Consider the following 14,211-nt stretch of genomic DNA (forward strand, 5'->3'; position numbering starts at 1 on the left):
TTGGTACAGAGGCACAGACTTGCATGCTTAGCAAGCGTGTATCTTTGCAACCTTGATTCAGTTCCATTCCATTTAGGAAAAACAAGGAACTAAAACAACACTATTCCAGCTCAAATCCATGGCAATAGAAGACCAGCTTTGGAGATACATGTGACACATTATACGCTGTAAAAGCCATGTGAACATAGACATGCTCGAGGCAATCAACTTATAATAAAACCTATTTTTAACCCTTTATTTTGCAAAAAATGCTCACTCCATGATCAACACAATTTCATTCCTTCTGTTTGCTCTTCATAGTACCTTACTTGCAGCATGTTTGGCAGCCATGACTCCAAGAATATGAGTGGCTGCATAATGGTCATGCACAGCGAGCAGAGCTTCAGTGTCGAGCTCTCAAAAAGACACAGTGACTTGCGAGAAAAGTGCCTTGAAATCCTTTGTAGGTGGGCCAGCATCCTCAGGCTTTGATGCCAGGTCGAATGCCTTGTTCTTTGCCTCCTCAAACTGCAGTGCCTGCAGACATGAAACAAAAGCAATCTTCATGCAGAAAACAGAATGCCTGTTTGTTGAAAGTGGAAACCTGCAGCCAACATGTTGGTGCACACACATCTGTGCACCACAACTATTAACATACCTGAATGCAAACCTCTGCTACATCAGCCCTGGGAACAGTTTTTGTTTCTGTTGCAAGAAGTTCATCATCTTTTCCAACCAGCAACTCTCGTTGTCCGCCTTCTTTGTCCAGCAACCCTCCAGCTCTAGAACACAGAGGACAAATAGCAAGAATGAAGAAAATTGAATTGGTGGACATCTGAGGTTCTTTAAACCATGCAATCCAATAAAATGTACACACTAGCAATTTGATCCAGAACTCTTTATAATTTGTGTTCATTTAGTCTAACCATGCTATCTTTGTGCATATGCACCAGACTCAAACAGATGAACTCAAACATCCTCTATTTTCACTAATTGATGGCATCTGAATTGGTGTGAACGCACCAGTTCTTGATTATAGAGCCATGATCACATAAGCATGATGATTCATGCAGACATGACTGTGATGCACATACTTTCGCATGGTGATTCTCATTTGTACTAAGAACAAGACAGTACAAATGAGAAGTGCACTTAATATTTAAGCATTCATACACAAGCTCAATATAAGACTTGTGAAGTAGGGTGGGTAAATGAGCAAGATAAGCCAGTCTGGACTGTTTGAGAACAGCTGGCTGTGAACCAAGCCAAGCCGTCGTGGCTTTTGATTCCTTACTTGGAACTGGCGGGACAAGGAAAAAAGGCTACCCAGACCCTTTAAAGCTGGCTTGTTTAAATAAAAACATTTCTTCAATAGTTCAAGTGAAAAGTGGCAATGATAATATTCAGATCCAAACCTAAGCTTCAAAAACTGTTTTGTATCAACACACACTGTAAAATTGTCTTCAATGAGACAATAAGCATACAAGCGCTAAAACCTCACAAAAGATGTGCACAAAAAGCCACTCAAAGAACACTTGAACTAATATGCACAAAGGCATAAAATAACACGAACATGCACAAAGGCATGAAATGCCACAATATATTAGAAAAGGGAAATGCTTGAGCTCTCAAGCTTAACAATACAAAGGGGAAACACCCCTATTTATACAAGTGCAAAAGGGAACCACCTTGGGGCTCCCAAAGAAGTCGTTGAGAGCCCCCAACGGTCACAATTGTGACTGTTGGGGCCCCCCTACGACGATTGGGAGACCCTCAAGGTGATGTCAAGTCATAAAAAGAAGAAAATAAAAAAAGTAAAAATAGAAAAAGAAAGGAAAAAAATAAAGAATGAAAATACAAGCATATTCCAAGTGGAATATGCATAAAACTGGAAATTCCAGAATTACCCTTTTCGGGTATTATGATAAAAGTATATATATATATATATATAAGAGAGAGAGAGATACCTATACATATATAATATATGTATCTCTCTCTCTCTCTACATATATAATATATGTATATGTCTCTCTCTCTCTCTCTCTATATATATATATATATATATATATATATATATATATATATAATGGGATCTTTGGGTTTACATTTTAACACCCCCCTTCAAACTTACGGTGTGATGACCGCAAGTTTGCCAAGAAGGAAGTGAAATCTGGGCGAACAAAGTGCTTTAGTGAAGAAGTTTGTCAATTGATATTCACACGTCACATAAGGGAGATGAATGACCTTCTTCAAGTATTCTTCCCTGACATAATAGCAGTCCATCTCTATATGTTTTGTTCGCTCATGGAAAGTGTGATTCTTGGCAATACAAATTGCACTTTTGTTGTCGCAGCATAACTTTGTTGGTTCTCCAATGTAAACTCCCATATCTTCTAGAAGACGCCGAATCCATACAATTTCCATGGCGGTAGATGTCATGGCTCTATTTTCTGCTTTGGTGAAGGACAGAGAGACCTTTTGTTGTTTTTTACACTTTCAGGAAATCAATGATTCACCTAAGAAAATACATAAACCAATGGTTGAGTGACGATTATTAGGATCACCTCCCTAATCTGAATCAGTATAAGCAATTAACCTTAATTCAAAAGAGGAAGACAAGAATACTCCCTTATTTATAGTTCCCTTTAAATATCTGATGATACGAAGAACAACACTCATATGAACCGTTGTGGGAGCATGCTGAAACTGACTGATTGGCAATGTGAATTGCATGAGACAGATCAGGCCGAGTTATGTTGAGATACATCAACGAGCCTACCAGTTGCTTGTAAGGAGTAGGATCGTTCAGGAGAATCCCATCATCAATCTTTATTTTTGAGCCCACTATTTCAGGGGTTTCGCAAATTTTGTCATCGGATATTCCTGACCTATCAATAATCTCACAAGCAAGTTTAGTCTGAGATAGAAAATAACCACGTTGAGAATAGGCAACCTCAATTCCAAGAAAGTATGTCAGAAAACCTAAGTCTGACATTTCAAATTTCGAAGTCAAGACGAATTTAATGCCCTTGATTCCTTTGACATCATCACCTGTGATTAGCATATCATCAACATAAAGTAATAATATCACAATTCCTGCATCAGATTTTTCTAATGAATAATGCATTATCAGTATAACAAGAAGAAAATCCATTTTCTAACATTACGTTGTTGAATCTGTCATACCATGCTTTGGGAGCCTGTTTTAACCCATAGAGAGCTTTTCAAAGGAGAAAAACTTATCTTTAGAAATTTTCATACCTGGTGGGGCATCCATATACACTTTTTCATTAAGATCACCATTTAGAAAAACATTTTTTACATCCATTTGAAAAATGTTTCATTTTTTGATAGATGCAATAATGATAAGACATCTGACTGTAACCGTTCGAGCTACGGAAGCAAATGTCTCTTCATAGTCAATGTCATATTCTTTCCCAAATCCTTTAGCAACTAAGTGAGCTTTAGACCTCTCTAGAGATCCATCGCTCTTAATCTTAACTTTAAATACCCAACGACAACCTATAGTTTTCTTTCTAACATGTAGAGTTTGAAATTCCCATGTCTCAGCTTTCCTAAAAGCTTTGAGTTCATTTTCCATAGCTTCTTGCTATTCTACATATTTTTTGACTTCCTCGAAGTTCCTAGGTTCGAAAGAAGAATGGATGGCACTAAAACAAGCCCTATATTTAGGTGAAAAAGAATCAAAGGAGAAAAATCAGGATGGAGGTCTCCTATTTCTTTCAGATCATCTCTGATCATTGGTGGGAACAGACTCACCATACTGCTCAATAGCACTTCTGAAAGTATCTCGATTTCTACAAAAGTAGGTTATCGAATCATTTGAGGTTCTATCTCCTTGGCCATTGGATGAGTTAAATTCATTAATATCTATATCATTATCATGGTTTGATGATATTTCGTCATCACTAGACAAATCATCATTACTAGACAATAGGTCAAATAAGAAAGAATAGTTCACATCTTCATGGTGAGAAGTATTTCTTTCAAAGCCATTTTCATTTTTTAAAAATGACACATTTCTTTAAACATATAATTTATTGTTCCTAGAATCGTAACATCGAAACTCTTTATAAGTCTCCGAATATCAAAGAAAAACACAAGGAATAGCTTTAGGAGAAAGTTTATTATTCTTATATGTAAGAACAAAACACTTAAAGACTCTTAATCTGCTATAATCAGGCTCCCTTTTATATAATACTTCAAAAGGGGAGATTTTACCAAAGTTCCTAGATGGTAAACAATTGATAAGGTAAACAGAGGCAAGAGCCGACTCGGCCCAAAAGTTTTTTGGAATATTTTGAGATATGAGGAGAGTTCGGGTGGTTTCAATGATATGCCTATGTTTTCTTTCGGCCAATCCATTTTGTTGAGTAGTTTTAAGACATGACCTTTGAAGAACAATACCATTATCCTCAAGGTACATCTTGAATTCGTTGGAGAGATATTCTCCTCCGGAGTCACTTCTAAATATCTTTAGGTTACAATTGAATTGATGAAATGATTTAAAACATGAAAAAATTTCATGCTTATGTCTAAGGAAATATATCCAAGAGTACCTAGAAAAATCATCTACAAAAATTACATAATAGGAGAACCCTTCTTTTGAAACAATCGGTGTTGGTCCCCAGATATCTGAATGAACAATTTCGAAAGGTTTAGAAGTAAACATGGATTTTTGTTCAAAAGGCATACTTCTCATTTTTCCAAGAATACAATCATTACAAGAGAATGTATTTTTACAAAGATTTTTAGCAAAATGTAAATAAGATAACTTGGTAATGTTGGGATGATCAAGTCTCTTGTGCCAAACATTTATATCCTTATATCTGGCAACATTACAAAAAGAATTTTTCAGAACTTGAAGAGAGTCCATATAATATAAGTCTCCTTTTCTAGAGCCTTCCTTAATCAATTTTTCAGACCGGCAATCCTGTATTAAACATTTATCAGAAGAGAACTTAGTATCACATCCATGGTCTGAGAGTTGAGAAACAGAGAGAAGATTCAAGTTTAATTTTGGTATAAATCTAATTTTGAGAATGGAAAAATCTTGAGTTTCAAAATTACCAATACCTTTTATTTCGAGAGAAGTTCCATCCGCAGTATAAACGAAAGATGGAAAAATATTTTTCGAATAATCGGAAAGCGGATACATGTTTGGAGACATATGGAAAGACGCACCCAAGTCCAAAAGCCAAGAAATTTTACCTAGAGGGGAGAAGGTAGACAAGGCAGCTTCGAAGGTAGCTCCCTTGAGGAGAGGTTGGATAGCTTCCACTATTCGGTTTAGTGAAAGAGATCCACTTGAAGACGTCTCCTCCTTTTGCGGTTGAGCAGTGGCAGCCATGGCTAGTAATTTCTTTCATTTGGGACATATGGGTTCGATATGTCCTGGTTCTTTACAAAAATGACAAACAATCTTGCTATAATCCTTCCTTCCTCGTCCACTATTTCCTCCTTGATTTTGAGTTTTAAAGTGAGGAAGACAATAGGTTCTTACATTATTTTCGGGCCTAGATACCGCATTAACACCATCATTGTCTTCAGAGTTGGAGGGAACCACAAGAACATTTGGCCCTTGCTTATTTATACCCATACGGGTTTCTTCACCACTCAATTTGGTGAGAACATCCTCAAGAGAGGGAGGAGTAAAAGATGACAAAAGAGAACTTATTTGCTCAAATTCGGGCCTTAGCCCATTCAAAAAATTGAATAATCGATCTTCTTCTAATTGTTTGTGTCGAAGTTCAATCGCCTCTCCACTCCATTTTGGTTCAAGCAATGGAAGAAAATCCGATGAAATATTCTCTAATGGTCATTTCACCTTGAAGAAGAGTTAGAGCCTTCTTTTGAAGATAATATTTATGGGATAAGTCCCTAGAAGTATACATTTTCTCAAGATACTCCCATGCTTGAGAAACTTTTTTGAATTTGATAATATTTGCGTTGATTTTTGTCTCAACGGAAGAAAAAATCCAAGACAATATTTTGAAATTCTTCGTTTCCCATTCATCATGCTTTTTCGAATATTCCTCAAGGGCTTTGGTTCTTTCCTCCCCTTCAAGGATCTTAATTTCACCTTTCTCCATCAAGGTGATTTTTTGTTTCGGTTCCGGGATTGTGCTTTTCACATAACCCCAAAGACCTTTCCCTTTTATATGAGCCTCCATGTTTCCGGCCCAAACATGATAGTTGAAGCCATTGAGTTTAAAACCAAGAGAGAAGTGAAACTCTTTTTCACCCATTAGAGAGGAAAGATGAGAGGAGAGATACATACCGCAACAAGATTTTTAGATCTTACTTGTCGTGAGGCCCTTCTAAAATAATGAAAGAAGAGACGCCTCCACTCCAATCTTCAAGAAGTCAAAGGAACATTTTTCGAGGCACTCAAAAAACGAAGAATCACACGATCTTCAACCTTTAACCAAGCTCTGATACCATGTAAAATTGTCTTCAATGAGATAATATGCATACAAGCGCTAAAACCTCACAAGAGATGTGCACAAAAAGGCACTCAAAGAACACTTGAACTAATATGCACAAAGGCATAAAATAACACGAACATGCATAAAGGCATGAAATGCCACAATATATTAGAAAAGGGAAATGCTTGAGCTCTCAAGCTTAACAATACAAAGGGGAAACACCCCTATTTATACAAGTGCAAAAGGGAACCACCTTGGGGATCCCAAAGGAGTCGTTGGGAGCCCCCCAACAGTCACAATTGTGACCGTTGGGCCCCCCCTACGACGATTGGGAGCTATGTCACAGGGACTCAGCTAGCAGGGTGCCGCACCCGCGTCGACTCGACTCGACGCGGGTGCGGCAAACCCAACCCTGGGTGCGTTGACCGCACCCAGGGTCATTTTGGTCCATTTTTTTGTTTTTTTCTAAAATTTGCCCTATGAAATGGGTTGCGGATGGTCCATTTTTTTTTGTTTTTTTAAAAAAAAAAAAAAATTGCCCTACGAAATGGGCTACGGAATTTAAAAAAAAAATTGCGAGGGGGGGGGGGGGGGCGCTGCCCCCCTATAACCCCCGCCAGGGGCGGCCCCCCTGACCCCCGCCCGAGCAGCGGGACCCGCGTCGGGGAGAACCCCCCGGACCCCCCTTTATATATATATATATATATATATATACATTTTTGCCCTGCTGCACCCCCGCACCTGGGTTTTTTGGAAGTGCCGAATCCCCGCACCCGCACCCGCACCCGCACCCATGTGACATAGATTGGGAGACCCTCAAGGTGATGTCAAGTCATAAAAAGAAGAAAATAAAAAAAAGTAAAAATAGAAAAAGAAAGGAAAAAAATAAAGAATGAAAATACAAGCATATTCCAAGTGGAATATGCATAAAACTGGAAATTACAGAATTACCCTTTTCGGGTATTATGATAAAAGTACACACACACACAAAAAAAAAAAAAATAGCCACAAGTACTGCAAAAGAAAATTTCTAGAAATATAAAGGTTTCTTTATTTGGTAGACTTCTATAAGCAAATAGCGCAAAACTAAAACTTTCAAAATAGCAAACAACCAACTTTGGAAATGCATTCATATTGTAAAGCTACCAAATTCTAACAGAAATCATCCATTCACTGACATGAACAACTGTGTTTAACCACAAACCATGCATATTGTAGACTAAGCAGGAATGACAAGAAAAAAAATGCAAATGTAAAAAATCCAAAGCTCATTTGCAGCAACAAAGTACCTTCTGCAAAATAAGTAGATTAATAAAAATGCAGTAAAAAGCATCTAAGTGCAGCTTTTTATGTTCCATAAACCTCCAGTTATTCATCTTGGTGAAGGTAAACACAATGATACACATGAAAGCAATGACAGTGATTAGCTTGTAGTATAACAAAGAGGAAAAAATGGCATGGACTTATGGGAAGCTTCTGAAAACACTCAACAATAAGACATTTTGACAGTAAAAATACAACTGGCTGCTCGGATCAAAGTGGAACAAAGGCTATGCTAAAGAGCAGTTGCGGATGTGCTCCCAGTGAACATAAAGGACACATACAAGATGAAGAAAGAAATTGCCAAACAGGATCTTTGAGGCCAATTACATCAATGAACACATCTTTACAGAACCAAAGGATGCATAAAACACATAAAACAAATCCTCAAATAAGAGAAAACATTCCAACAAATTCAGTAGGACATCCAGATGGTAACTAATTAAAATTCTGGAAAGTACCTTATGATTGTGTATGGTACACCTGAGTTTGCTAAGTACTCCTCTGCCTTACGCTTCCAAATCTGAATGCACAAAACATCATCAGTCGAAATTCAATTTCAGTCCGCTACAAAGTTTCAATATTTTTCATCACCAGAGGCATTTCAAGATTACATTACTAATATCCTGCACTTGCAATTGTCAAGGATCTTTCTATAAGAAATAATGAAAGATCCATCCAATATCATTGTAAATCAACTATGTATAGGATAGAACAAGGACCAAGGGAGTAATGAAAAGACCCATTCAATATCATTGTAAATCAATTACGTATAGGATGGAACAGGGACCAAGGGACTCCTACCGAAAACTATAAATGCATATATCAGTACGCACATTATCAATCATAAGTTCATAACATTGAAGCCAAAAGTGAATCAACCACTAAATTTCCCCTTTTTTTACGAGCTTCCAAAAAGTAGAAAAAGAAAATGAATTCCTTGTTCTATGGCATGTGTCCCCATGGGCTAAAGATAAGAATGACAAATAGATATTTCACTGGAACATTATAAAGGTCAAATATGTGACTGCATCAAGCAGCAGCATGTTGCATCAATATCATCACCATGACCGCATAAGAATTCTGTGACATGGGAAATCCTACAGAATTTTGTGGGGGAAAGAGTAATATAAAACCAGGGACATCAAAAGATAAAAAAGATATAGGAAGTTCCATAAACCATAGCAATAGACAACATACACAAAGAAAGAAGGCACAGCCACAAGCCGTTATACCACCCAAATCAAAATGACAGAACTAATTCTGCAAAGAACATGCGCAGGCATTCTTTGGATAGATAGAAGCACAAAGAACATCTTCATCTGAAGTTCTTGTTTAGCTCACATGATCCCAAATGGCTAGCTATACACCATTGTTGACAGTTTCCGTTCTATAAAGATACTCATCCTATTTCATGCTCAAAGTAATACCCTTTTGAGAATCCTGGGAGAGAAAGAAAAATAAAAGTCGAGTGGTAAAGGCAATACAAAACTAGAATCAGTGAGTGATAGATACATTTTCGTGCAATACTCCCAATTTTCTGCAATTAATTTCAGCAACTGTATTTTATATGCTCTTTCCAAGCATCCACAAAGGGGAGAAACCTGTTACTTAACAAAATAAGAAAAGAGAAAAGATCCTTCTTTGAAGAGTAATTCCCTCCCTTCTCTTGGTTGCTTTGTTCCTTCAGATCCTTATCAATTATCCTTGACTTGAATTTTTTTCCCTTTTTTTTTGCATCAAGCTGAAATTTCCATCAAGTTATTATCAGAGAAAAATGTGCCTCTTAATGAATGATAATCCAGTATGAAGAAATTGAAACACATCAGAGATACGTTCCGGGTCATGATTGTAGAGTCGAACAGGAACAATTCCAGACTCCTTAGAACACAAGATGGAAAATGTTTCTTTTCATCTATAGAAAAAGAGCAGGTTTTGAACAGTTTTTACAAACTGTTCACTACACATCTAGGTCAAACTAATGTTGACAAAACTCATCCCAATCTGTATTGATCATACAGCTATGTCAGCTCCTGGCACCATAAGCCGTAGTTTATACCTATGCCACATAAGTGCGGGTGTGAAGGTGTGACACGGCAGTTTCAAAAACCTTGGGAGATATATATATATATATATATATATATATATATATATATATATATATATATATCATTTTATATGCATTTATCTATATACTATAGATAAAACTGGACTTGGTTCGGGTTAACTGAGTCCAGTTTTGGAAAGAAATAGACCCAGTGCAGTTTACTGCACTTGGCACTGCAGAAGCTGCGTCCGAGTGTCATACTCACATCGACATGGGTGTGACATGGGTGCATTGACCTTTTAGAATTGTCTGTGTTACATAGGTCTATACCATGATATGTATGATCCAAGGTTTCTTTTTTCCTTTTCAAAGGAAACTGTAGCAATATAATACTCGCAAAACCTACAAAGGATTTTGTTTGGATGTTTTTTTCTAAATAAGTAACAAGTAGCAACTTAACGAACCTAAGTCTAAAAAGCTCAACCATAAGGCAAACTCCAATGGGCAGAAAAGCTAGGCCCAATTCTGGATACGAAGGACCAGCTAAGCCCATGAATAACCCCATCACCAATTAACAAAATTATCAAGTTAAAAAAAATCTATTAGAGAGAATGAGTCTTCACTTCAACAAATAAAACATATTTTAAGTATCCAAAAATCTAGAAAGATGAATAAGTCTCAGAAATGTAAAAGTATAAAAATTCCAAAACAGCTCACCAGCAAAATAAAGATGGTCAAAGACCAATTAAATGGAAAGCAAAGTACAGAAGCACCGAGAGATGATTGATAACCCATAATTACTAAAATTAAATGGCTAGTTAACAAAATCTCATAAAAGGGACTTCAAAAAAGTTTCTAATGAAGCTAACTTACCAATATATTTCCATTCCCTAGACTGTTCAATGGATGATTAGGATTTGTTCCACCCATGGACCCCACCAAAACAATGTGCTTTACTCCCACATTTCTAGCTGCAAAAAAACTCTTTCTAAAAACAAAAACATAAACCGCACTAATGCAATGCTAAAGGACAATTTCTTTGGTAGAACTAAAAGCCTACTGCACAGAATCAAAATTTTGTTTTGACCAATGGAATGAGCATTATTCCACAATTAGATAGAAATGGCATTATTCACTCACAACTTAGAGTGTCTTTTCTTCATTCTTTTGTAAGTACAGATTGCATGTTTTATGTAACTCACAGGTTGAAGTTTTTGATCTCATACAATGGGCTTCCAATTGCATAACCGAAATGTAATATTTTAAGTTATTAAAAGAAAGAAAAATACCGACCAGCATCAATCTGATTCTTCTGTCCCAACCAATCGACCTACAATCCCGAAGAGAAAATGTGATTACCATCATGCATAAAATGCTCAAAAAGTTAAAGTAATATATACAATGAGTTCCACAAATCAATGTGCAGAATTACCTGTTCAGGATACGCCCCATCCTCAAAGTAGAATTCCGGCCGTCCCCCCTTGGTTGGATCAAACCCAGGCTTCATCTTAGGAACTGCACTTGTGAGAATCACCAATGCATCAATACCTTCAATTGCTGGCAGAATGCTGTTGGAGTCCCTAATGTCCCCAATAAACACATCGTCAGCTCCTCCTATTTTCTCTTTACTCTCCTCTGTTCTAACAAAACCCCTCGCCACAAACTGATCAGTCCTCTCGTTCAGTTTCTTATACACAAGTTGCCCTGCAATCCCACAAACTCTCATTCAAAGGAATGGTACTAAAAAAGCTATATGCAAATGTAAACCCTACATTAAAAAATTGTAAAAAATACAACGACAAAGGAAAGAAACAAAAAAAAAATCATGATCTATATAATGCTTACATTTATAAACAAATAGAGCAAAAAAAAAAAATGATCCTCCATAGCTCATAAAATCTATTTAGCGTTTTTGCTTAATATGGTTTACGGATTGTGCAAGTTTAAACCTTCTATATAAATAAACCAAAAGAAAAGGGAATCAAAATCCATAGAAAACTAAAACTAGGGTAGAACAGAGGAATGCTTTAGAGGTTTATTAAACCCCAGTAAATAAGGAACATGATTCCAGAATTGCGCAAATCTTGACACTTATTTGTATGAAATAATGTTTTCCTACTCGTTCACAGCACTATCCCAAAATTCAATTGGCAACTCTTAGGTGCTAAGACATTTCAAGTGAAAAAATTCCAGGGGAACAAACCGTTTTTTTTCATGCAGGATTGGGAAACCACCCTTGGAATCTGAGACCTAGTCGATCTGGCTAAGCCTAACGTACTTACGGTCGCTGTCCCCACGGTGTAAACCCGTGGTGCACCCCTTGCCCTAGGGAGTCGCCAAGCTTGGGCTGAGCAAGGACTTATCAGCTAATGCAAGAGGGAGGCTTATGAGAATGGAACCCTGACCACCCGTCAAGTGGCCAAGGCTCCCTCCACTGAGCTAAACCCTTTTGGGACTCCAGGGCTACAAACTTGAGAATCCTTTTTTTACTGAAATCGATGCAATTCTAAGGTGTAACCGATCTCCAGCACCCACGAGATTAGTTTCCGTGGTTATCCCATCTCTGTTTACGGAGCAGCTGGATTCACCCATTTATCCAGATAAATTGCACAAATTGGAATACTGCAGCATGCTCCACGTTGCGATGACCCAAATTGTCCCACCTGTCTGGGTAAGTAGGTGCAGTTGGACGCACTCACTCGTCCAGATAAACGGAATAAAACAGGATATTGCAGTAAGCTCCACGTTGCAATGTCCCATTTACCTGGGTAGGTGGATGTAGTCGGATGCACCCATTTATCCAGATAAACGGAATAAAACAGGATATTGCAGTAAGCTCCACGTTGCAATGTCCCATTTACCTGGGTAGGTGGATGTAGTCGGATGCACCCATTTATCCAGATAAACGGAACAGGATATTGCAGTATGCTCCACGTTGCAACGTTCCAACTTGTCGCATTATCTCGGTGTGTGGGTATAGTGGGATGCACCCATTTATTTCCCGATAAACGGGTTAAAGTGAGATATTGCAATATGTGAGTGGGTGATGGACCCATTTATTACCAGATAAACGGCATAAAGTGGGATATTGCGGTAGGTAAGTAGGTGTAGTTGGACGCACCTTTTATTCCAGAAAAACGGGATAAAGCAGGATATTTCAGTATGTGGAGTGGGTACACCCATTTATTTCCAGATAAAATGGGTAAAGTGGGATGTTGCAGTATGTAGCTGGCTGCAATTGGATGCACGAATTTATCTCCAGATAAACGGGATAAAGTGTGTTCTTGCAGTATGCAGCTGGGTACAGTTGGATTCACCCATTTCTGTCCCGATAAACGGGAAAAGGTAGGATATTTGCCGTGTGTGAGTGGGTGTAGTTCGATGCACCCTTTTCATCAAGGTGAACAGGATAAAGAGGGATATTGCTATTCTCACATTGGCAACATCCCATCTGAAGCCGTTTTTCACAGCCAAACAAACGCCCTTGATTCTTCAATTACGCCAGGAATTATCAGACGAGCTGGTTGAATTTCGAGACACGACCCTTATCAAACAAGGGAATATACAGAATCCATGGAAAAATGAACGACATAGGGTTTCCTAGGAAAAACTTTACCAGTTCTGCCGCCGGCTCCGGTAACCAAGACCGTCGGCAAGGCCATGGCTGAAACGGAGAAGCGTCTGAAACTGAAGCGCTTGGGTTTTTCCGACGAGGGTGGGCCGATGGGGAGCGCTGTAACTGTGAGGAATCGCGTGGAGTTGACGCTAGAGGAGGAGGGTAGGTGGATGGGGACACGTGTCACCGTCGCCATTAGCTGATGCGGTTGGGATGAGGCATCTCACCTTCGGATCGGGGATTTTTATTTCTTCGAATCGGAGAGCGGGTTCGCCTCTGTGGATTCCCTCTCTTCCACGCCTTATCCTCTTTCTTTCTTCTATCGTCCGTCTCGGGTGAGACGAATCGGACCGTGATGGTGGGGCTCGGTTGAGTTCGCCTGAGTCGCCACCGGGTGAGCTGGGTCTGGATTGGCCGGAACCAAATCATTCTTTTGAATCATCATTGAATAATTTCTCCTCCTTTTTTGTTTTTAAGGAAAATTTCATTTAGGGGCCAACGTTTTTGCCCATAATCCCTTTTTTTATTATGTGATTGAATACAATTGTTTTATTGTTTATTGTGTTTTTGTGTTTCACTTGTTGGCTAGTAACTATTTCAATGCACTTATTCGTTATTATTGCACATTTTTTGTCAATTTTGACAAGATATATATTTTCTGAAAGACCTAATTTTGTTAAGATATTTAAATATCATAATATAGTCCCAGATATCCAATATTGTCAATGAAGGCATGCAGGGATCATGGTGAGGTCTTCACGCTACCCAATCCTCATTTTCTTCATTGAAGCAAGGACAGA

General features: G+C 38.2%; 1 protein-coding gene across 1 annotated transcript; it reads right to left on the minus strand.

Moving 5' to 3' along the window:
- Window positions 1-103: 103 nt before the first annotated feature.
- On the minus strand, window positions 104-13,683 carry LOC149839848 (NAD(P)-binding Rossmann-fold superfamily protein). Its single transcript, XM_090002850.1, has 7 exons — window positions 13,412-13,683; window positions 11,228-11,499; window positions 11,089-11,125; window positions 10,669-10,766; window positions 8,210-8,271; window positions 638-761; window positions 104-516 (listed from the first exon to the last, which is right to left on the minus strand). The coding sequence occupies exons 1-7, from the start codon at window positions 13,605-13,607 to the stop codon at window positions 397-399; spliced, it is 909 nt and encodes a 302-aa protein (XP_089858976.1). The 5' UTR covers window positions 13,608-13,683; the 3' UTR covers window positions 104-396.
- Window positions 13,684-14,211: the final 528 nt, after the last annotated feature.

This window comes from Nuphar pumila, chromosome 4 (genome assembly GCF_984573655.1).
Source record: "Nuphar pumila chromosome 4, dmNupPumi1.hap1.1, whole genome shotgun sequence".
NCBI classification, from domain to species: domain Eukaryota; kingdom Viridiplantae; phylum Streptophyta; class Magnoliopsida; order Nymphaeales; family Nymphaeaceae; genus Nuphar; species Nuphar pumila.